The 26,430-nt window shown below is 43.9% G+C and overlaps 1 protein-coding gene across 3 annotated transcripts in view; it reads left to right on the forward strand.

The window, feature by feature from the left end:
* Nucleotides 1–26,430, forward strand: part of NCAM2 (neural cell adhesion molecule 2) — a 393,282-nt gene that overhangs the window by 306,940 nt on the left and 59,912 nt on the right. For all 3 annotated transcript variants that reach the window (XM_075263468.1, XM_075263470.1, XM_075263471.1), the window contains exons 13-14: nucleotides 1,123–1,242; nucleotides 10,904–11,025. In XM_075263468.1, coding sequence (XP_075119569.1) covers nucleotides 1,123–1,242; nucleotides 10,904–11,025 — 242 coding nt within the window. The remainder of the gene's footprint in view (nucleotides 1–1,122; nucleotides 1,243–10,903; nucleotides 11,026–26,430) is intronic.

Below are 26,430 nucleotides of genomic sequence, written 5' to 3' on the forward strand. Positions count from 1 at the left end.
ATGTGTTTGAGTTGCAATATAAAACATGCCCACTAAAGAATTTGCGACACTGTGGTTAGTTTTCTCAGAATGGGCTGCGCCAGTTACCCAAACACAATGGCCTCTTCAAACATGTGATAGGTGGGAGTCCCGGCTGTCAGACCCCATTGATCTTTAACTGACTTATCCTAAGGATTGGTCACCTGATAAGCCCTGAAAATCCCTTTACGTTGCATATGAAACACATGGATTTGTAACCTAAGGTTAAAATGGTTGACCATGATTCTTTATTTATGACCCACTGTTGGGATAAGCCATAAATATCTAAACTGTAGAGGGGGAGCCACAGTCGGCCCCCGTAAGTATCAGCTATTGGGTGGTGCATTTGCATTATTCTGCAGCAGTATAGTGGCGGGCACTGGTACTGCAACTCTGCTCTCATCGACTCTAGCTGATGAGTGATCCATGTCAGAAAGGGTTGTCAGCCTCATAGTAATCAGATACTTATGGATTATTCTAAGGATAGGTTATAAATTAAAAACAAACAAACCTGGACATCCCCTTTAATGCCATATAAATTGTACACTTGTCCAACATGATGAGGTTGAGAACCATCATACAGGGAACAGTTACATTCTAAATAGAGGTGGAATTATATTTTGTACATGACTCTTCTGGGTCCATCATTGTAGAAGGCTGGCGTCATATTTATGGCATTATATTTAGGTTTTTTTTCAGCTGTGAACAAGAATATTCAGGGTAATGGTGCGTTACTGGCACTAGTTGCTTTCTGCCAGCGAATGCATCAACCAGTCACTAATACTATGCCTTGGCAAAGGTATTTAAATGGGACCCAAATGAAGAAAAGTCTATCTACAGATCTATGTTTGTAAATTATTCTATTACCATATTAATGTCTTCCATTAGGCTAATAGGCTCTTTAGATCTTTTTGTTGACACGAATGGAAGTTGTGCCAGTGATTTTCTCCAAGTGCGGAATCTTACAGTTCTTTCTAGGCAGTCAAATGTAGGACAAGCAAATTTGACACCATTTGAATGTGATAATGTGAATTATTAGATGGGTTATGAATGACTGTAATGTGCTTTACTGCTATTACTTTAATGCCATTTTTTTCTTTGCAGCGATTGTTGTTCTGGCCAATTTGGAAGCCAATACAACATACGAAGTCAAGGTTGCTGCTGTTAATGGTAAAGGACAAGGAGAATACAGCAAAATAGAAATTTTTCAGACTCTTCCTGTTCGTAAGTATAAACTACTTCTATTATTTGTGTTGGATTCCATGAGCACTTAATGCATTTGCGTATTATAATACGTCCTTGCTTGTTACATGGTTACAAAATTAAATGTTTGAAAGGCTCACGCTGGTATACTGTGCCATGCCTTACGCAGGGCCACAGAGGTGATACATGACTCAGAGATAAAAGAATATGATATTATACAACATCTCTTCATGTCCGTCACTAGGCATAGCATCTGCAGTGGAAGGTGGGCACACTGTCTTTCTTATTGTGTTCCACATACAACATATAAATCATTTGTAAACTGAAGAATTTGTTCAGCATTTTTACAGTTTGTGGCTTCGAATTATTCACCAGAATCCATCATTTGCATATTCACAAGTTCACCATAATCCACTTGATATCCAAAGTTGATGTTATTATCAGTTGCAGTCTTAAAGTGTCATTTTGTTCCTTGACTTTTTGGCTGGATATTACCATACACTATGGGGCAGATTTATCAATACTGTCTAAAATTTAGATAAGACAGTCTTAAACTGCGCCAGGTTTATCAAAGCATCTGACTGTCTAGTCTAACTTTACAGCTCCTATCAGAAGGCTTAGTGTATGCCAGAAAAATGTGCCAGAATTTTGTCGTCATATTGCACCATAGTGTTACAAGTTAGCCCCTTTCTCGGAGGCCACGCCAATTGAATGAAGCTACACCTCATTGTTGTACAGGTCATAAAGTGTTCAAAAACTTTATATATGACACATGGCATGTTTGTTTGATAGTTTTTGGGGTTTTTTGCCAGAATTCTGTTTGGCAAATCTCCTTCCTTTGTGCATATCCCAAGATGACCAGCTTTTCAAAATAACTTCATTTCTCAATATTCTGTCATGAGGTAGCTAATCTATAAGTGTCAGTGTGTGGCCACTCAATGATTTTGTTGCTCTCTGTTAAGGTTTTTGATATCACTTTGCAATGTTGTATTGAAATGGTTTAATAGAAAAATGGAGCCTTAGCTAACTTTGAGCAGAGAGTCAAGACTTCTGTATATCTATATTTCTGCGTAAAATTATACTAGTAAACGTTACTGTCATTAAAATAGTTACATAGTAGATGTGGTTGGATGAAAATAAAGATTACCCCATTTCAGGAAAAAAAAATTCTTCCCAACTAATACCATCCAGGTCTTCTTGGAATTCATACAATGAATCCACCATCACCTCATCCTGGGGCATAGATTTCCATAGTCTCACTGCCCTTAAAGTAGTAGTAGTAATAATAATAATAATAATAATAATAATAATTTTTATTTATATAGCGCCAACATATTCCGCAGCGCTGTACAATTTGTAGGGTTCAGATACAGACAGATACAAAACAAAGAACGTCATTTCACACAATGGGACTGAGGGCCCTGCTCACAAGAGCTTACAATCTATGAGGTAGAGGGGGTGACACAAGAGGTAGGAGGGGCGGCATTGCTTATACAGTGTTCAGACAATTTTGTAATAGAGGTTGCAGCCATTACACAAACAAAGCTTTATGGGCCGTCACTAGTAGTGTCCTTTAACATGTGGATAGCGCATGGACAAATATGTTAGGCTGAAAAGGCATCAAGAAGGGTTTGCATTAGGAATTGTGATAGGCCTGTTTGAAAAAATGCGTCTTTAGTTTGCGTTTGAAGCTGTAGAAATTGGGAGTTAATCTGATTGTCCGGGGTAGAGCATTCCAGAGAAGTGGTGCAGCTCGGGAGAAGTCTTGTATATGAGCGGGGGAGGTTCTGATAATAGAGGATGTAAGTGTTAGGTCATTGAGTGAACGGAGAGCACGGGTTGGGCGGTAGACAGAGATGAGGGAGGAAATGTAGGGAGGTGCGGCATTATGGAGAGCCTTGTGGATGAGGGTGATAACTTTATATTTTATTATTTATATTTTATTATTTAAAGTAAAGAATCCCCTTCTATCTTACTGTGAAATGTTTTCTCCTGTAGATGGAGAGGATGTCCTCTTGCCGCTGTCACCAGCCTAGATGTAGGCTGTCACTGGTCTAGGTGTGAAGGGCATACCCTTGTCACTGTCACCGGCCTAGGTGTACAAGATGTACCCTTGTCATTGTCACCAGTCTAGGTGTAGAGGACATCCCCTTGTCACTGTCACGCGTCTAGGTGTAGAGGATGCCCTTTTGTCATTGTCACTGGTCTAGGTGTAGAGGACGTCCCCTTGTCATTGTCACCGGTCTAGGTGTAGAGGTTGTCCCCTTGTCACTGTCACTGGCCTAGGTGTAGAGGACGTCCCCTTGTCACTGGCCTAGGTGTAGAGGACGTCCCCTTGTCACTATCACTGGCCTAGGTGTAGAGGATGTCCCTTTGTCACTGTCACGTGTCTAGGTGTAGAGGATGCCCTCTTGTCAAAGTCACTGGCCTAGGTGTAGAGGATGTCCCCTTATCACTGTCACTGGCCTAGGTGTAGAGGACGTCCCCTTGTCACTATCACCAGCCTAGGTGTAGAGGATGTCCCCTTGTCACTGTCACGCGTCTAGGTGTAGAGGATGCCCTCTTGTGATTGTCACTGGTCTAGGTGTAGAGGAAGTCCCCTTGTCACTGTCACCGGTCTAGGTGTAGAGGTTGTCCTCTTGTCACTGTCACTGGCCTAGGTGTAGAGGACGTCCCCTTGTCACTGGCCTAGGTGTAGAGGACGTCCCCTTGTCACTATCACTGGCCTAGGTGTAGAGGATGTCCCTTTGTCACTGTCACGCGTCTAGGTGTAGAGGATGCCCTCTTGTCAAGGTCACTGGCCTAGGTGTAGAGGATGTCCCCTTATCACTGTCACTGGCCTAGGTGTAGAGGACGTCCCCTTGTCACTATCACCAGCCTAGGTGTAGAGGATGTCCCCTTGTCACTGTCACTGGCCTAGGTGTAGAGGACATCCCCTTGTCACTGGCCTAGGTGTAGAGGACATCCCCTTGTCACTGTCACCGGCCTAGGTGTGGAGGATGTCTCCTTGTCACTATCACCGGCCTAGGTGTAGAGGACGTCCCCTTGTCACTATCACCGGCCTAGGTGTAGAGGACATCCCCTTGTCACTATCACCAGCCTAGGTGTAGAGGATGTCCCCTTGTCACTGTCACTGGCCTAGGTGTAGAGGATGTCCCCTTGTCACTGGCCTAGGTGTAGAGGACATCCCCTTGTCACTGTCACCGGCCTAGGTGTGGAGGATGTCTCCTTGTCACTATCACCGGCCTAGGTGTAGAGGACGTCCTCTTGTCACTATCACCAGCCTAGGTGTAGAGGACGTCCCCTTGTCATTATTACCGGCCTAGGTGTAGAAGCTGCCCCCTTGTCACTGTGACTGGCTAGGAGTGAAAAGATCATTGGAAAGTACTTGGTGTTGTCCTTTCATGTATTTGTACATTGTTAGGTCTCCCCAAAGACATATTTTTTTTTCTAAACTGAATAACCTCAAGTTTATTAATCTGTTGTTGTATCTACTGTGGGGATGTTAGCTTGGTAGAAGCGGTGATGTGAACCCAAATAGTCAAGACAGGGACACACAATGTGCAGCAAACTGGTTTACTTAGAATAACAACCCAGGAAAATAAATAAACTTTGACTTGAGGCACAAAAATAACAAAACAAAACAAAAGTCTTTTTCTGGCCCAGTAATGAGCCAAGGATCTACACCTGAGCTGAGGCCTACTCCAGATCCGCCCTAGACCACACACATATGTGAGGAACCTGGTGCCGATATATCTGGACTCCAGCCCTCTGCCTGTCACCTTCTCACACAACCCATTCCCCTGATAATTTTGGTCTCCCTTCTCTGTCCTTTCTTTAGTTCAGTTATGTCATTCCAGTATATTGGGGCCCAAAATTTTGCGCAATAGTCAGTGTGGCCGTACCAGTGATTTGTATAAAGGTATAACTATGTTCTTATTATGAGACTCTATACCTCTTTTGATACATCCCATAATTTTATTTGCCATGGCAGTAGCTAACTGGCACTGGTCACTAAAGGTAATCTTAGGGCTAGTTCACACGGGCACAGAGGGAGTGGATTATGGCGCGTATTCCACGTCATAATCCGCTCACTCACAATGGTGGTCTATGGAGACAGCTAGCACTCTTTTTTCCACTAGTGGCATGTTGCCACTAATGGAAAAAAGAAGTGAGCTGCCCTTTCTTTAGGCGTATTCCGCAGCTCGTTGAGCCGCAGTGTCCGCCTGGTGGCAGCAACCTCCGGAGTTGGCCCATTCATTTGAGCCGACCCATTCATTTGAGCAGACACCGGAGAGGGAAGCTGTGACCGTGACAGTCGGTGCCAAAATAGGTCCCACCGCCCCCGTGTGAACTATCTCTGGCTGTCCAAGTCTATTTTAAGAGACTTCTTAGCCTTGATGAATTACACCTGTGACAGGACCAGGGGAAAAGTGGTAGAAGGAGTATACATTTCTCCCAGGTTCCTGTCATACACAATCTAGGTGCAGCTGAGCAAAGCTGCGCTCGTGGGTCTTACCAAAACCCTGGTAAAAAGGTCTGGCTGCTGGAGTGGGAGTATTGGGTGTGGCTCTACTCCATTCAGCCACTCCAGGATTTGAGATGTGTGGGGTTAATTCCTGGTTTCATGAAAGTGTCTGTATAAAAGGGCAGGCAGTCCACAGATATAGGGCTCTGTCTACTCCTGGGTAAAATACTTGTAAGGGCTCGTTCACATCTGCGTTGTGAACTCCGTTCTGCAGGTTTCCGTTTCCTGCCTAAAACAGAGGCAGGAGACGGAAACCTGCAGGAGTCTTTCTCACCCATTCATTTGAATGGGTGAGAGAGATGTCCGGCCGTGAGCGGCGGTGATCGTTTTAGGCTCTCTGCCGCGAAACCGGGTTTTATAATCCGGACACAGTCGGACATGCAGTACTCTGTGTCTGGATAAAAAAAATCCGGTTTCGCGGCGGAGAGCATAAAACGCTCACTGCCGCTCACGGCCGGACCCGGTCTGAGCTTTCCGACTTCTGGCATGCAGAAGACGGAAAGCTCAGAACGGACAAATGAACGCAGGTGTGAACCTAGCGTAAGTAATACTGCTGTATTGTGTGTAAAGGGAGCTGTGCAGAAGGCCCAGCTCTCATAGTTAGGATACCTGTGTTGAAGGTAGAAGCCGGATGGGTAGGACTTTATTTTGCGTAGTTTTTGTTTGCCTGGAAAAATCCTAATAAAACTGGTTGCGGCCAGTTGCACCATACTTGGCTGGATTGGACTTTCATTTTGTGCCAAACAGTGCTCAAGACAGCGATCCCTGAGCTAATACCGTTACACACCTAACAAATAAATAAGATGTCCAAATGATCAACAGCAATATCGGATACGATCAGATAGCTGCAAAGCATAAAAGACAACCTATACGGAGAATCAAAGGGTGAGGGGGGGGGGGGGGCTAAGTCGCTAAGTCAATACAGAATAACCCAGTTCGACAAAGAGGTACAAAAACGGGGCTACACCCTAGATGAAAGCAGAGTATGAAATAATTTCATTCAAACCCTCCGGTTTTACGATTCTCAGACGGTATGTCCATTTGGCTTCCTTCTGTAAAAGTTTCCCCCTCTCCGTATCGAGGGTTTGATCTTTTTTATCCCCTGGAAAGCTAGGGATCCCATGGCACCATTATGTATTTCCCTAATACGCCTGCTCAGTGGTTGATCCTCCTCATGATTAATATTACCAATGTGCTCCAAAACCTCCTTGTTTTAGTTCTTTAAATGCTTCCTTTTTAAATTGCACTCCTTAATGTTTTAGTTAGCCATATCTGTTTTCTGATTTGTAACCCACTTATTCCTATAAGGTATATATGTTTCACTTGCTCTATTTAGAATGCTCTTTTATTATTCAGATTTTTATGTATCTCTGGATCTTCTGTTATGTAAAATATTTCTGAGATAGATAGATATTAGATAGATAGATAGATAGATAGATAGATAGATAGATAGATAGATGATAGATAGATAGATAGATAGATAGATAGATAGATAGGAGATAGATAGATAGGAGATAGATAGATAGATAGATAGATATGAGATAGATAGATAGATAGATATTAGATAGATAGATAGATAGATAGATAGGAGATAGATAGATAGATAGATAGATAGGAGATAGATAGATAGGAGATAGATAGATAGGAGATAGATAGATAGATAGATAGATAGATAGATAGATAGATAGATAGATGATAGATAGATATGAGATAGATAGATAGATAGATAGATAGATAGATAGATAGATAGATAGATAGATAGATAGTTGCTGGCAGATCGGATTTTTTTTACATATGATTTTGTGGAATGGTGGTTCCTGGTGGAGGTTCACATGATGTAGTGGGGGTAATCATAGAGGAAGGTCCCATCAATAGTGTATAATGCCCTCTTAGTTCCACTACATGCTATAATGCTCCCCCTAGTGACCCTACACAGTATTTTGTCCTTTAAATGCCCCTACTCTGTATAATGCCATCTTAGTGGCCCCATTCACTATAGTGTCCTATGCAGTATGCTCCCTCTGGCTCTCGCACAGTATAATCTCAACAACTTTCATACAATACAATGCTCCCAGGTCCCATACAATATAATGTCTCCAGGTTTCTTGTGCTGTAATGTCCTCAGGTCCCCCCAGCACATATCTCCAGTTTCCACACAGTACAGTGTCCTCAGCCCCTGCAGAATTTAATGTCCCTGGTTTCACACGTTATAACGTCCCTACATCATGCAGATGCACAAGTAGCTAGTGAAGGGATTGCCAGAGGGGAATGGGCAATGAAGAATGTGGGGAGAGGTGGATTAAGCGAGCAGCACAGTGTAAGGTAGACCGGAGGAGGGTGAGGGTGTTTGCTGGGAGTTCATGGAGAAGGGTGTTGCAGTAGTCTAAGCGGGAGATTATGAGGGCCTGGACGAGCGTCTTAGCAGATTCTGGGGTGAGGAAGGAGCGGATTTGATGGATGTTCTTGAGTTGGAGGCGGCAGGAAATGTTGAGGGTTTGAACGTGCGACTTGAAGGATAAATCAGAGTCCAGGGTTATCTCAAGGCAACGGACCCATGGAACAAGGGTAAGTGTGGTTCTGTTAACTGTAATAGATGGGTCAGGAAGAGGGGCTGTGCGGGGTGGAGCAAAGATGATGAACTCTGTTTTCTCCATGTTGAATTTGAGATAGCAGGAGATTAGAAAGGAGATTACAGTCACTAAACACTCTGGAACTCTGGCCAACAGAGAGGTAATGTCTCGTCCAGAGGTGTCATCAGCATAGCAATGGTATTGAAAACCATGAGATTCTAACTCGTAGTGAAAGCCATTGACACAGCTCACTGTTAACTAGGACGTAAAAAATTGCAATATTTGAAGATACATAGATGAATTAATAGATAGAATTGTAGATTTCCATTGGAACATACAGTACATGTCAATGGAAAATGGACACAGTGATCTTTTTTTCACCCACGAGACGTCAACCCAAAGGAAAGTTTTGTATAATAAAGTAGCTTGATTTCTTCGAAGCCTATAGTACACTGTGTAAGTGGAATTGTTTAAAACTGCTGATAATAAGAAAAACTAAAGAGCGGCTTTTTAGGTTTTTGTGCCAGCTGGTCACTTTGTAATTTAAGACGGTGCGGATAATTACAGTCCGTCTGCTGCAGTACACAGCACGCTCACCTAGATGCCATTGCTTAACATAAAGCTTTTTGGACACTTACAATGGAGCCAATAATTCAAACAAATTGAACACAAAACTAAACACCTTTTTGCAATAATTGGATCCATTAAATTATAGCATTAAGAAGCGGAACATGACCTTGACTTCTGCGGCGGTGCTGGAAGAAAATTGTATTAAAAGTCATTTGGGAATTGTTTTTGCATAAATGTAACATTTAACAGTTTAACCTTGCGGTCATCGGCGTACACTGTGGTTTTCGTCATCTGTCTGATTGTAAGCATCCTATAAAGAGATGTCCTTCCTTATCTTTACTCTTGGCTCAGCATGATGTGTGACACAAGATGATCGGATTTAAAAAAGAACATGGTTTTGCTGCGGTACTTTGTCACATGTTTACGTTATATGTTTCGATCTTTCTGTGTGTGGTCACCCAGTGGTTGAGTTGTGAATTGCAGCCTTTGAAGAGATTTGCAAGCATGACATGATAGACGATAGATATGGTATTGAATTTGTGTAGTTAGAAATCGGAGTCCTTCAAGAAAGTTTCCAGGACTTATAGATCCTTAACATCAACATGTGACACTCTGACACCTGTGAGCGCAGCCGATCAGCTTTTGAAGCTGCAGTCTCTTCTGTGTTCCAGTGATGTCCCATTCAGTATATGAAACAGCAGGAACTCGGTCCCATTCAAGATAATGGGGCTGAGCTGCAATTCCATGCACAGCTCTTACTATATATATATATATATATATATATATATATATATATAGTGCTGCAATTTACTACAGTGATTTTAAAATCCGATTTCCGATCATTTTCCATTTCATCCTAATGTAAGTCAATGGGATTTTTTTTTAATGATCAAAGATTGGATTTTAAAAACGATCCTGTTCACTACACAGCGTTGAGTCCAAAAATTGAAGTCTCCACGCTGTGTAGTGATTAAGAAATCTGCCAGATACTTAGTCCCCCCCACTTACCTGCGCAGAACTGTTGTTGCTTCCTCTCCCGATGTGTATGCCGCTCCCCTGAGCTCCGGGCCGTTGTTCTCTCCTCTTTCTTCGCACGCCGGCAGAGCACTGTGCTTGCCTCCCGCCTCCCAGGCTAGTGTGACTGATGTTGGGAGAAGGTGGGGCTTGTTGTGGCTTAGGAGAGTGTGGGCAGGTACAGGGTGGGGAAACGTGAATGCATCACTCACGTCTCCCCTCCCTGTACCCACCCACACTCTCCTAAGCCACAAAAAAGCCCCGCCTACTCCCAGCAATAACACTAGCCTAGGGAGGCAGGGGCGCGCATATTGCTCTGCCGGCGTGCGAAGAGAGAGTGGAGAGGAGAGAACGGCCCAGAGCTCCGGGGAGCAGCAGCGGTTCTGTGCAGGTAAGTAGATTGAGTGATCAGGATTGGACAGGACATTAATATATTATATTAAAACCCTTTATCTAAAAATCTACCTGAACAACAGATATTATTTTCAGTTTCATGGGGCTCCATAAAATTAGATAAAACAATTGTTTTCTAGAAACAGCACCACTCTGGTCCATGGGTTGTGCCTGGTATGGCAGCTTCTGCTAATACAGTAGTAAGAAACTTGAAATGTTATGGAGAAGAAGTCCCAGGGAACAAAGTGCAAAAAAGGAGGAACTCCACTCCAGCATGGGCAGAGTATAAAAACCTGCAATATCTGAAAGCAGTGAAATCACAATGTTATTGAGGTTAATGTGCATAGATATACACACCAGTAATAAGGCCCACGCACCTTTGGATGGCAGTACCAATGGAGTCCAATATAGTTCTGGCCTCTCCAACCACCATGGCTGTGCAGTCTATAGAGCGCTATCTGCAGAGGTGGAGTCAATGACTTGAAGCCCTTGTGACGCCTGTTTCCGTAATAATAACTTGCCCAATGTGTCTATTAGATGATGTTGACCATGAAGTTATCACTAATGTAATATTTTATCACTGGATGTTTTTGTGTATTTTTTTCAGGTGAGCCGAGCCCTCCATCTATTCATGGACAGCCGGGTGCAGGCAAAAGCTTTAAGCTCAGCATAACAAAGCAGGATGATGGGGGCGCCCCCATTTTAAATTATGTTGTCAAATACAGAAGTGTGAGTATATTTACTATGTATCTTTCATGTAATTCATTGACGTGATATTAAACTTCTGTAAAATTCTGTATATACTCTGTATGTATATTGGAGGTTGGAAGAAATAGTGCTCAACAAGCATTGAAGGTATACAGGAACCTCTGTGGTTATCAGAGCACCCTTTTTCTGATAAAGCACTTTCTGTTATGATCAGTGTCGGACTGGGGTGTCTAGGGCCCACCAGTGGAATTATTTCTAGGGGCCCACCATCAGGATCCCTGCAAACCAGCAATACCAAGACAGGGCGGTTGAAGGTAATAACATATCAGGAGCCATGCTGCTCTCCCGCCATACGATGTGCAACACTGCACTACCTAAACTTATTGCCACATACTGTATGGAAAGTGAACAGCGTGGCTCCTAGAAATGTTAGCATTACCTATAACTGCGCTGTCCTGGAACAGCTGATCTGCAGAGGTCCAGGCTGTTGTGTCATCACAGATGTAATATTGATGGTCTATCCCAAGGACAGACCATCAATATTACAAAGATGGATAAACCGTTTAAAGATTTGTCCAGGAATTGGAGCGACCCATGTGCTGGGAGGGAGGTGTAAAATAAGAAATAAAAAGCGCCTTCACCTGTTCCTGTTGCTCCGTTGTCCGCTGCCAGTGTCCATTCAGTCTCGCACCGGTGCCTCCATGCTGGGAGTCCTGCACCTCATGGGACGACTGAAACCAATTAGGTCTCATTTCTGGACAGCCTGTATCTAACAGACACAGGCGGGGACAACGGAGTGCTGGGGACAAAAGCTCAATGAAAAACACTGTGGAAAAAAATATATTGAGATTCACTGCAATTTTTTCCCACAATGTTTTTTAGCTGCATCTCGCTGTTGTGCCTAATCCTTAAAGAAGACCTTTCACCATCTGGGGCACATGAGGTTTAATACACCGCTAGAAAGCCAAGAGTGCCCTGAATTCAGCGCACTATTGGCTTTCAAGTTCTGTGCCGGTACCGTAGATCTTCATCGTCAGAAGTGCGTTATGACAGTCAGTCAGGAACGCCCTTCCTTACGGTAGCGTCTATAGCGCTGTACTGTGAGAGGGGTCGTTGCTTACCAGCCAGCGATGACGCTGAGCGCCTATAGCGCTCTCACAGTACAGGGCTATAGGCGCTGCTGTGAGGAAGGGACTGACTGTCAGAAACGCCTTTCTGACAGTGAAGAGCTACGGACTGATAGCTCCTCACCGGGGGCACAGAATGGGAAAGCTGAAAGTGCACTGAAATCATCACACTGTCAGCTCTCTAGCAGTGTATTAAACCGCACCTGCCCCAGAAAGTGAGAGCTCCTCTTTACCATCTCAACATACTGCAGACCACACTATAAGGATAAGGCCTAACACAGTGTCCCACAGCAAAAAAACACTGTGGGAAAACCCCCGGTGCCGACACATCAGTTTTTCCTGCAGCGCTTTTTGCAGAAACTCCACAGAGGTTTCCGTTTCCGCGCTCGTTTTGTACACGACACAGGACTGGGAGCAGAAAGCTTCATCCACTGTATAGTTGTGTGGCAGATTCACTGCAGCTCAGCTCCCACTGACTTCAATAAGTGGCGAGATGCAGAGAAGGTGCCGGCTGATATACAGTGGACAGAGCTTTCTGCTTCAGGCTCCGTATTGTGTACAGGACTGGTACCAGAAGTGGCTTCATACAGCTGATCGGTCTGAGGGCTGGGTGTCGGCCCCCTACAGATCAGGCATTTATAGCCTATTCTGACGATAAACCATAGAAAATTATGCCTGGACAACCCCTTTAATTTTCCTCCAAAATGCCCCACACTTTAAAGAGGTTTTCCAGCATAATTTATTTATTTTTGTTTATAAATAGTCCTGGGAGGTGAAAAACAAAGTACACATAAAAAAAAAACCGCACTCATCTGTTCCCAGTGCTCTGGTCCTTCAATTCTGCTGCTAGTTACATGCCGGACTGGACCGGACTGGGAGACACTGAGACAGGCAGACTTCCCCCTGCACACTCCGATCGGCAGTCTGCTTAACAAAATAGAAAGTGTTTTTAAGGGCTCATTCACATCTGCGCCCGGGGTCTCCGCCCTGCAGGCATTTTTCAAACCCATTCAAATGAATGGGTTTGAAAAGTGTGCGTCCGTAAGCTCCTGTGAGCGTTTTGTGCTCACCGCGGCGAAACGTTTTTTTTTTTTTAACCAGACACAGAGTCGGACATGCAGGACTTTGTGTCTGGTTTAAAAAAAAAACGGTTTTGCCGCAGAGAGCATAAAACACTCACCGGCGCTCACGGCCAGACTCGAACCGATAGGTTTCCGTCTTCTACATGCAGAAGATGGAAACCTCATAATGGAGACCAGACGCTGGTGTGAACCTAGTGTTAGCTGTGTTTTGCTCAGTAGGGCCTAATCCTTATTGGCCCCTGCACACAGTATTATCCCCCATAGTGGCCCCTGCACACAGTATTATGCCCCATAGTGGCCTCTGTACACAGTATTATCCCCCATAGTGGCCCCTGCACACAGTATTATGCCCCATAGTGGCCTCTGTACACAGTATTATGCCCCATACTGGCCCCTGCACACAGTATTATGCCCCATAGTGGCCTCTGTACACAGTATTATGCCCCATAGTGGCCCCTGCACACAGTATTATGCTCCATAGTGGCCCCTGTACACAGTATTATGTCCCTCAGTGGCCTCTGTACACAGTATTATGCCCCATAGTGGCCCCTGCACACAGTATTATGCCCCATAGTGGCCTCTGTACACAGTATTATGCCCCATAGTGGCCCCTGCACACAGTATTATGCTCCATAGTGGCCCCTGTACACAGTATTATGTCCCTCAGTGGCCTCTGTACACAGTATTATGCCCCATAGTGGCCCCTGCACACAGTATTATGCCCCATAGTGGCCCCTGCACACAGTATTATACCCCATAGTGTCTCCTGCATACAGTATTATGTCCCATAGTGGCCCCTGAACACAGTATTATACCCCATAGTGACCCCTGCACACAGTATTATACCCCACAGTGGCCCCTGCACACAGTATTATCCCCCATAGTGGCCCCTGCACACAGTATTATCCCCCATAGTGGCCCCTGCACACAGTATTATACCCCATAGTGGCCTCTGTACACAGTATTATACCCCATAGTGGCCCCTGCACACAGTATTATGCCCCATAGTGGCCCCTGCACACAGTATTATCCCCCATAGTGGCCCCTGCACACAGTATTATACCCCATAGTGGCCTCTGTACACAGTATTATACCCCATAGTGGCCCCTGCACACAGTATTATGCCCCATAGTGGCCCCTGCACACAGTATTATACCCCATAGTGGCCCCTGCACACAGTATTATACCCCATAGTGCCCCCTGCACACAGTATTATGCCCCATAGTGGCCCCTGCACACAGTATTATCCCCCATAGTGGCCCCTGCACACAGTATTATACCCCATAGTGGCCTCTGTACACAGTATTATACCCCATAGTGGCCCCTGCACACAGTATTATGCCCCATAGTGGCCCCTGCACACAGTATTATCCCCCATAGTGGCCCCTGCACACAGTATTATCCCCCATAGTGGCCCCTGCACACAGTATTATCCCCCATAGTGGCCCCTGCACACAGTATTATCCCCCATAGTGGCCCCTGCACACAGTATTATACCCCATAGTGGCCCCTGCACACAGTAGTATTCCCCATAGTGACCCCTGCACACAGTATTATACCCCACAGTGGCCCCTGCACACAGTAGTATTCCCCATAGTGGCCCCTGCACACAGTAGTATTCCCCATAGTGGCCCCTGCACACAGTATTATACCCCATAGTGGCCCCTGCACACAGTATTATACCCCATAGTGGCCCCTGCACACAGTATTTTACCCCAGAGTGGCCCCTGCACACAGTATTATGCCCCATAGTGGCCCCTGCACACAGTATTATTCCCCACAGTGGACTTCCCGAAAAGGGAAGATGTGAACCAGGCCTAATACATATAACATACATTTACACACATACATTCATATACAGTGATACCTCGGTTCTCGAACATAATTCGTTCCGGGAGGTCGGTCGAGAACCAAATTGTTCGAGAACCGAAACAAAAAAACCCATAGGAAATAATGGAAACTGGATTAATTCGTTCCAAGAACCAGAAAATGCCTATTTACTGGCCTAATTTGTATATAATATGTAGAAAAACATGAGTCTCAACAAGAAATAAGAAATAAAAGTGTATTTATTAAAACAAAAAAAAATAAAATGTACTGTACAGTACAGTAAATTGTGTTTCATTTACTGTACCTGTACCAACCTTTATGGCAGGAGGGAATGAAAGTGGAGGGAGGCGGGAAGGGGGATGGTTATTGTTCTGATGGGAAGTCCTCTTCAATAAAAACAGAGGGTAACAATGACTCACAATGATGACGCAGGCAAGGCGCTGGGCCGAATGAACGCCATTCGGCTCAACTCGGCTAATCTCGGACGTTCGGCTGTTCGAGTTCCAAATATTTGTTCGGATTCCAAGACAAAATTTTCTCGAATTTCCTGTTCGAATACCGATTTGGTCGAAAGTCAAGGCGCTCGAGAACCGAGGTATCACTGTACATACACACACACCTATCTACAAATATACAGGACTCACACAGTATATCAGACACTTTACACAAATATACACACATTAAATATACATATTTTACCCAAAAAATGTACTTACATTTGGCTGTGTCCTGTCTGTCCTGTCTGGCTGTGGTGAAAGCTCTGTTTACAGCAGCCTGCAGACGTCCCCCTGCACACTCCGATCTGTGTGGGGGAGGGGCAGCACAGCTCCTGCTAGTGACGGCAGTGTGCAGTGCAGGGAGCAGAGACACACTCCCAGCGATTGGTACAGGGGCCCATTTTGGCACGGTCAGGATCCCGATCGGGCCCCTGAAGATCCCGATCGGGCCCCTGACAAGTGCATTTAGATAAAATTAATAGTCAGGCGGTGCTCCGGCGGGCCAGTCCGACCCTGGTTATGATCCCTGGATAGACATCTGTACATAGACATATAGTCATGGCTACCTTTAGCTGCCACTAGAGGGAGCTTAGAAACAAGGCTTAGTATTGACTAGAGATGAGCGAACACTGTTCGATTGAATATCAGGCCGTTCGAGGTATTCGATACGAGGCAAACGCAGTAAAAATTAGTATCCCCTCCCACCTTCCCTGCGTTTTTTGCACCAATAACTGTGCAGGGGAGGTGGGACAGGAACTACGACAACGGAGGCATCGGAAAAAAAAATTGGAAAAAGTAATTGGCTGGCTAAGTCAGGTGACCTCCAATTTATACGAATGGTGGATTTAACATTCGGTTCATATAAGACTGTGAACTAGACCGGGATAGATGTACAGGCAGGGTTAGCTAGGAATGACCTTTATTTAGGTGAAAATGTTACTCACCCAGCTCTTTGGGGTTATATCTGGTCAGGATCCCTGTCAGCTTGCGATATGCGGGAGCTGACTTTTTCCCATAGGAATGCATTGACTAGCGTTGATTGGCCGAATGCCATACAGAGTACAGCATTCGGCCAATCAACGCTGGTTCTGCCGGAGGCTCTTCTGTGAGGAGGCGGAGTCTAAGATCGGACCAGAATGGAGATTGCTGTGGACTGATCTTAAACTCAGCCTCCTCCGGCAGAACCAGCATCGATTGGCCGAATGCTGTACTCAGTATGGCATTCGGCCAATCAACACTGTTCAATGCATTCCTATGTTGAGATGTAGCAGTGCTGGCCATGCGCTCAGCTCGTCTACACCGGAGATGTGAACCCTGCTGCACACTCGGCTCTCAGCTGTGAAAAGTTGGATTTATGTATAGGTGTATAGGTTTTTGGAGTTCTGTTTCAGAAAAAAAAAACAAAAAAAAAACTATTAAACTATATTAAGAATTCTGTAAGTGCAGAATTTCGGACATAAGAGATGGCGATTCGCTTTAGAAACCTTACATACAGCAATTCGTCCTCCTTCTCCCATGTATAATAATTTGCATAGCTTTTCCCCAAAAAAGTAAACTCTAAATGTGTTGCAGTTACTGTAACTTTGTTGAGAATTGCAATGAGACTGGAGTAACAGTTGCCCTATTTTTCATGGTAAGTGAATTAGATGAGATTATAATGATACACTAGATGAACATGAATTCACTTTCGATTTGTACAGTGAAACAAATAACATTAATTCTGAAATGTTCTAATTTACAATTCACTCATTTGTCAAAATGTTATATTTATTCCATTGTGTTCGCGCAATCTACATTTTAAATTAATTCGCATCTCCACTGAAAATGGAAATGTTACCTATGTGCATAGGGCCAAAACCCTGCTGTGTGCACTGAGAGGTGAAAGAATACAATTTAATTTAATTTGATGCAGTAATGTTTGTATACGCCTGAAAAGTGACAGTGGGGAAAAGTCTGAGCGGTTGAGTTTTGTTGTTGTTTTGCTTTAGAATGTTTTTTTGCAGTTAAAGAGGTATACAGAAATAAGAAAAAAACTACCTGAACTGACCCATGTCTGCGTTAGGTATTCTGTTCGGGGCAGTCCAGATTTGCAAGCAGTGTGCAGGGAAAGCACATGGACCCCATAGACTATAATGGAGTCCGTGTGCTTTCTGTGCGCTGCCTGCACGAATCATGCTGAAGGTAAAGTAGATTGTGAACTACTTTCCTGTCCGCATGTTCTGTGCAGAGGATCTGGCGGCAAGCACATGGACCCCATTATAGTCTATGGGATATGTGTGCCTTCACTGCACACTGCTTGCAAATGCGTTTGCTATTCCATTCGGGAGGGTCGTCATGCGGACTCTCCCGAATGGAATACCAACACAGAGGTCAACCAACCCTTAGTGGTATAGAGCGCAAGGCCGCTGGGTCCAGTGAGTGGCTGCCAGATTCATGTAGTTGTACCAATTGCACCAAGACTGGAGATAATTGTAGCAAGATCATTGCAGTGGTGTGGGATCACATAGATCATTGCAGTGGTGTGGGATCACATAGATCATTGCAGTGGTGTGGGATCACATAGATCATTGCAGTGGTGTGGGATCACATAGATCATTGCAGTGGTGTGGGATCACATAGATCATTGCAGTGGTGTGTGAACACATAGATCATTGCAGTGCTGTGGGATCACATAGATCATTGCAGTGGTGTGGGATCAGATAAGTGACGATAGATGTGTTTGTTGTCTTATACCAGTTGTTTCATTAACCCAAGATGACTGAGGCTAAGGCCCTACGTTGCGGAAACGAGGCTCAGGGTTCATGGATTGGAAAAAAATGGACACAAACTATGCAAATATCCATGGACATCAATGTAAAAAAAAAAAAAAAAAAATAGATCCGTTGCTGTCCGTTTTTTGGGAGGGACTCAAAAGTATACTATGTTTTTGTGTCTGTCAAAAAATGGATAACAACGGATCAGTTATTTTTTTTAACATTGATGTCCATGGAAATGAATAGCCCTGTTTGCAATTTTTTAAATCCGTTTTTTGCATTCTGATGTAAAAAACGTGATCTGAATGGACCCTTATTTTGTTGCAGAATGAAAGCCAGGATTGGGTTGAGCAGAGGAGAAAAGCATAAGAGATCCCTAGATATTTCCCTTTCCTTTTGTAGCCACTACTAGGTTTAGCTCAGAAAAGCGCAACAAAATCTGCAGCAAAATAAGCAGCGTTTCTGCAATGTTGAGACCTAGGCTAAAGGGGATTTTCAAGGCTCATGTATTGATAAACTATCCTTAGGATAATTCATCACTGTGTGATTGATGGGGGTCTGACACACCTGGAAACCCAATGAATGGGCCTAGTCCGGAGGAGGGAGTGTCTTCAGGCCGAATCACAAGGCGAAACAGCCTGAAGAAGAGGAACCTAGCTTCTGAGCGTCTCCCATTGATTCCAATGGGAGCTGCCTTTTTAGTCAGAATTTTGAGACAGATACGGCCTCAAAATCCTGACCAAAACTCTCTGTGAACTCACCCTTAGGCTAAGGCCCCACGTTGCGAAAATGCAGCTTTTTTAGTTTCAGATTTTGCTGCAGTTTTTTTAAGCCAAAACCAAGTATAGCTACAAAAGGAATAAGAAATATATAGGAAGTTCTTATACTTCTACCCTCTGCTCAATCCACTCCTGGCTTTGGCTCAAAAAACTTCAGCTAAATCTGCAACAAAAAAGCTGCGTTTCCGCAATGTGGGGCGTCAGCCTTAAGCTAAGACTACATTTAGTGATCTGCAACTAAAAAGCGGTACAGAAATATAAAGGAAAAAAAAATTCTGCGATTTTTCATCTCTTGTGTTTGCACAGGTAAAATTGACAAGCTGGGTCTTTCAAAAATGCAATAAAAATGCAGCTTTTATGCAGCATTTTTTTCTGCAATGTGTCAATGGTAAAAAAAAAAAAAAAGCTGAATTTATGCAATGTGTGGCCTTAATCATAAATTGAGTCTGTCACCAGAACCAGCATATCACCCCAGCCCTGCAGATAGGTTAGTGTCACCAGAACCAGCATATCACCCCAGCCCTGCAGATAGATAGGTTACTGTCACCAGAACCAGCATATCACCCCAGCCCTGCAGATAGATAGGTTACTGTCACCAGAACCAGCATATCACCCCAGCCCTGCAGATAGGTTAGTGTCACCAGACCCAGCATATCACCCCAGCCTGCAGATAGATAGGTTAGTGTTACCAGAACCACCATATCACCCCAGCCCTGCAGATAGGTTAGTGTCACCAGAACCAGCATATCACCCCAGTCCTGGAGATAGATAGGTTAGTGTCACCAGAACCAGCATATCACCCCAGCCCTGCAGATAGATAGGTTAGTGTCACCAGAACCAGCATATCACCCCAGCCCTGCAGATAGATAGGTTAGTGTCACCAGACCCAGCATATCACCCCAGCCCTGCAGATAGATAGGTTAGTGTCACCAGAACCAGCATATCACCCCAGCCCTACAGATAGATAGGTTACTGTCACCAGACCCAGCATATCACCCCAGTCCTGCAGATAGATAGGTTACTGTCACCAGACCCAACATATCACCCCAGTCCTGCAGATAGATAGGTTAGTGTCACCAGAACCAGCATATCACCCCAGCCCTGCAGATAGATAGGTTAGTGTCACCAGACCCAGCATATCACCCCAGCCTGCAGATAGATAGGTTAGTGTTACCAGAACCACCATATCACCCCAGCCCTGCAGATAGGTTAGTGTCACCAGAACCAGCATATCACCCCAGCCCTGCAGATAGATAGGTTACAGTCACCAGACCCAGCATATCACCCAGCCATGCAGATAGATAGGTTAGGGTCACCAGACCCAGCATATCACCCCAGCCCTGCAGATAGATAGGTTAGTGTCACCAGAACCAGGATATCACCCCAGTCCTGCAGATAGATAGGTTAGTGTCACCAGACCCAGCATATCACCCCAGCCCTGCAGATAGATAGGTTAGTGTCACCAGAACCAGCATATCACCCCAGCCCTGCAGATAGAGAGGTTAGTGTCAACAGAACCAGCATATCACCCCAGCCCTGCAGATAGATAGGTTATTGTTTCCAGAACCAGTATATCACCCCAGCCCTGCAGATAGATAGGTTAGTGTCACCAGAACCAGCATATCACCCCAGTCCTGCAGATAGATAGGTTAGTGTCACCAGACCCAGCATATCACCCCAGCCCTGCAGATAGATAGGTTACTCTCACCAGAACCGGCATATCACCCCAGCCCTGCAGATAGATAGGTTAGTGTCACCAGAACCAGCATATCACCCCAGCCCTGCAGATAGATAGGTTAGTGTCACCAGAACCAGCATATCACCCCAGCCCTGCAGATAGATAGGTTAGTGTTTCCAGAACCAGCATATCACCCCAGCCCTGCAGATAGATAGGTTAGTGTTTCCAGAACCAGCATATCACCCCAGCCCTGCAGATAGATAGGTTAGTGTCACCAGAACCAGCATATCACCCCAGCCCTGCAGATAGATAGGTTAGTGTCACCAGAACCAGCATATCACCCCAGCCCTGCAGATAGATAGGTTAGTGTCACCAGACCCAGCATATCACCCCAGCCCTGCAGATAGATAGGTTAGTGTCACCAGAACCAGCATATCACCCCAGCCCTGCAGATAGATAGGTTACTCTCACCAGAACCGGCATATCACCCCAGCCCTGCAGATAGATAGGTTACTGTCACCAGACCCAGCATATCACCCCAGCCCTGCAGATAGATAGGTTAGGGTGACTCGAATCAAATGGTGTTTTCCCTTTGTGAATCACTGTCTCTGTTGATGAGGTATCGCTATTTTTGTTAAAATGTAAATGAGTTCTTTGGACCAATGAGAGTATTGCTCATCTCCACTTTACAGACTATTGCCCCTATGTAATTGTTAGAGTTGTCAGGTATCTTACCCCAGGACCGACCAGGTAGAGTGCACAGTCAGACATTACAGACAGATACACAAGTTATACTTCTGTGTGTCCGGACAGAGCTCTGCCAAGTTCCGCCCACAGACCGTTTATTTTATAGCATTCAGATACAATAAACCAATTCATCATAATAATGGCATAATCCTGGCTTATGATATACTTATGGATATGATTTCATACAAACTCTGAGAAAAAGGGATGCAGAATGAGGGTATTTCCGGAACTGACCTCTTCCACAATTGTCTTTAACCACAAGCTATACTCCCTCTTCCTAGATCCATTACCACACATCCTCTAACTCTGTATAAAAGTGATAGATGTCTGAGAATAAAATGTGTGTACTAGGCTATGGAACAACGACTTGTTATGCTCATCTACTAAGAGTATAAAAGTTCATATGAAGGTAACATATAATCTAAAATGGAGTCACTACTGCTAGACTAAGCCAAGCTAACTATAAGATTACTCTAACATAATCATTGCTCCATCCTATGACATTGCGTACACTGGCCATCTCTTCTTGGACTCTAGAGGTCTCCTCTTTTCTTAGAAGCCTCATGGCAGGTTGGCCTATACAGTATTGCTACATTTTACTTCCTCTCGTTGTTTTCACCTTGGAGGACTTTACCTTTTGCTTTTGAAATCAACATAAAAGAAACTCTGTGTGAACATTCCCTTAACTGAAAGAAGCAGGAACAGGCGATATAACATATTATCGGCTTTATTTGTGCGGATCTCATAGTGACAGTAACATAAGGAGGGTGGTTTAAGTTCTTCACATCAAACTGGGAATTTGTTGAGACCAAACTATAAATCAAGCATAGCTTCCAAGCTGCAAGATTCAGGGGAAGAAACACAATTTTGTCTTCTCTCACAGAAATGAATATATTGTTCTGCTGCAGGTGGGAAAACAATTTTCCTCTGAAGTTTTTCCAGCTACAGGATATTGGCGGCTTCTGCTTTATACACCCGGCAGGTTTGATTGAATATTCTATCAGCGTGAAAACTAAAAACTAGGAGTTATTACGTCTGACTCTGTAAAATACTTTGGTCAGTGGTGAAATCCAGAGGTCTGAGGTGTCCTGATACCAATCGGAGAATCAATGCTATATGAAAGATGGAATCTCATCATTGGAGTTTTTTTTTTTATTTTTGAGATTTTCGGCCATACTCGCTTGATAAGTTGCGTACGCTGAAAGAAAGGAGAGCAAAGCTTGTCTCATTCGGTCTATTGTCTGTAGCCACAATTGTACACAATGCTACATGTGGGATTTTTGGCAATTTTTTTAGCCATTTATAGATACAATGAAGCCATATTGTACCCCTGTTTTATGACAATCCATGGAGCATGCAACAATCTCTTACAACATTGGGGTCTGAGACTTTTATGTCTACATTTACATTAAAATATATAGCGCGCCGCTGTATAAGTGGTATATGTAGTGTTGTAGTGAGGACGCAGGTCTTCTGGAATAAGTCCACTATGAGATGGTTACTCTTGTAGATCAGAACACTTTATTCCATGCTCCATCATGGCTCCCTGTCTAACAACTCCTCCCCCTAAGCTCAGCTCCTCCTCCATTACTACCTCACTGTTGCTAGGCAGACAAAGCAGAATAAGTAAGCAGTACAGAACATACAAATCAAATCAAAAAAGCTTTATTGGCACGTCCGAATAGGTATTTGGCATTGCCAAAGCTAGTAAAGGGGGGGGGGGAGTTGGGTTTGGGTGGGTGAGTGGGGGGTTGGGGGGGGTTTGGGTTATAACAGTCCATGGAGTTTCATCATCCTCTTCGTTGGTGACCGCTATATGGGGAGGTGGGGGTGGGGTGGGTGTATTGGGATAAATATAACAGTCCGTGGAGTCTCATCTTCCTCTTGTTTGGTGACAGCTGGACACGTATTGGGCAGCGATCTCCACAGTGGCCTCTTCTATCATACAGAACATACATACATACATACAGAACATACTTATAACAACATCACAGTATAGACTTATGAACAGAGTGTGGCTAAAATATGGACGACTACCAATGGCCAGAAACGGTGTGGTTTAATAGTGTCTCACTTTACGAGACAGAAAAAGTAGGAATAAGTTGCAGATTTTCTTGCACAAAGTATATGAAGGGTGTACACTTAGAGTAAAGATTCAACTGAGACAGGATTTTGGTAAACAGACAATTTTTTTGCACAATAGACACTTTTTTTTTTTTTTTTGGGGGGGGGGGGGGATTTGGTGCACTAGAAAAATGAGCCAGAATTTTGGTGCATGTGAAATAAGTGGAGGACCGGGGAAGGTGCTGAGAAATAACACACACTGATAGCTGCATTCCCTCTCCTCTCCTGAGTTACTTCACAACAATTGATGGAAGTTCCCCAATGCCATTGGTTCTTGTACGAGCCGTTTCTGTGAGTTTTTGAGCCCTGAGGACCGTTATCCAACCTCAGAAGTCATAGGAGGTGCATGTTATGGCTCTTCCTTGAAGGCTCATTATGTATCAGTTCCTTCATCGCTACCCGAAAGTTTCCTTTATCAGAAACTAACCCCTCGTTCACATCTGTGTTGGTATTCTGTCTGGGGGAGTCCGCATGGGGACCCACCGGATGGAATACCAAATGAAATTGCAGGTGCTGTGCAGTAAAAGCACACGGACACCATAGACTATAATGGGGTCCATGTGTTTGCCCTGCGCTGCCTGCATTAATTATGCAGACAGGAAAGTACTTTCCTGTTTGCATGTTCAGTGCAGAGATCTGGCGGCAAGCACATGGACCCCATTATAATAGTCTATTGGGTCCATGTGCTTTTACTGCACAGCACCTGCAATTACGTTTGGTATTTCATTCGTGAGGGTCCCCATGCAGATTCCCCCGAACGGAATACCAACGTAGATGTGAACCAACCCTAAGCCAACCTATAAATTTACATTGTCTAAGACCTTAGCATTAGAATATCTTAGCATTAGTAAATTTAGTAAATAAAGACGTTAGTAAATCTGCCTCACCTGCTTGACCAGCTTTACATGTGATAGAAAGAAATACAGGATATCATTCTAAGTCAGTACAACATTAGTAAATATGGAAAGGTTTGACAGATTTGTGCACTGACCCAGGTCTAGTAAGTTGTCTATTTGTAACGAGTATTTAGTTGTTGTTTTTCCCACCCAGGTAGTTATATTGCCAGGCAAAGCTGTTTATTTTGACAATCTACGGCAATTATCTGTATATTATATCTTATATTAGAACTGTAGCCAGAGAGCAACGTCATGTCATATCTGATGGTAAAAAATAAACAAAACTGTTCTAAATATATCCGGAAACTGCGATAACGTCAGAAAAATCCGGTAATTAGTAAGAGCTATAGACCGCCGAGCAGACCTATAGTACTGTCATTAGTCTTATTTTTAGTGTTAGTATTGCTCTTATATTCATTTTAATTACATTTGAATCAATATTTTTCTACTTTTTTTTTTTTTTTTTTAAAAACGAATCCCTTTCAACCACCTGAAATACAGCTGTAGCCTTGGCCGGGAGAGCTTTCATACTGCAATAACAAAACTTCATGTTACTCTTCAGTTTACTCATTATTATTCTATTCTTCTATTATTATACTATTATATTCCTCATTCATTGTTTGCTAAAACTTTATTTTACTCATTTTACTTTACTTGTGCTCACAGATGAATAAATTAAATTCCTATTTGAATAAATGATACATAAAATGACATTGTAGCTACAGGGAATATTGCCAAAAATGATAAACCGAGGTGGGGGGGGGGGAGACTATATATAGGGATATGAATCATGTAATAAATGCCACATACTGGATATAAAGGGTAGGGTACTCTAATAAAGACTGTCCATGTGTCCAAATCATATAAATTCATGTATAATAGAACAGGGTAATATACACACCCCAAAATACATTCATATTAGGATGAAACAACCCTGTGTCTACCAGGTGGGTGATATTAGGGTTTGTTATTGCTTCATCTGCGTTCGGGTTTCCATTTGGGGAGTCCGCTTAGGGACCATCCGAACAGAAACCTATCCACATGAAAAAGTCATTACCTATGGAAACCTGCGGATCCCATAGACTATAATGGGGTCCATGTGGTTTCCGCTCTGTTTCCTCACGAAAAATGCGAAGAAAAAAGTACCACTTGCATGATTTTTCTCTCTACATATTTCTTTTTTTATGTAGATTGTGAGCCCTATATAGGACTTACAATGTACTTTTGTTTCTCTATCAGTATGTCTTTGGAGTTTGGGAGGAAATTCACGCAATCATGGGGAGAATATACAAACTTCTTGCGGATGTTGGTCTTGGCAGGATTCAAAACCAGGACACCAGCGCTGCGAGGCTGCAGTGCTAACCACTCAGCGTCCATGTTTCCCCTCTCTCTGCATATTTCATGTGGATAGGGAAACAGTATGGCCTGAAAGCAGATGTGAACTAGACCTAATAACATGTCATGAGTAAGACCTGTAACACAATGAGGTCAGACACAGTTCTCCCTATTATTTTTGTTTTAGAACCCCGAGGATCTTTCCTTCTCCCCTTTTTACATAGAAATTAGAGATGAGCGAGTAGTATTGGATCGAGTAGGTATTCGATTGAATACTACGATATTCGAAATACTCGTACTCGTTCGAATACCACTCCTATTCGCAGTAAAGATTCAATTCAGAACCAGCATTGATTGGCCGAATGCTATACAGTGCATTCGGCAAATCAACGCTGGTTCTGCAGCAGGCTCTTCTTTGCTAGTCGGGAGAGAGCTGGCAGCTTGCAGTTATGCAGGAGTTGACTTTTTCCCATAGGAATGCATTGACCAGCGTTGATTGGCCGAATGCTATACAGTGTACAGCATTCGGCCAATCAACGCTGGTTCTGCAGGGTGAGTAAGTTCACATTAGCACTTGC

The sequence above is a fragment of the Leptodactylus fuscus genome, chromosome 2 (assembly GCF_031893055.1).
Source record: "Leptodactylus fuscus isolate aLepFus1 chromosome 2, aLepFus1.hap2, whole genome shotgun sequence".
In the NCBI taxonomy this organism is placed as follows: domain Eukaryota; kingdom Metazoa; phylum Chordata; class Amphibia; order Anura; family Leptodactylidae; genus Leptodactylus; species Leptodactylus fuscus.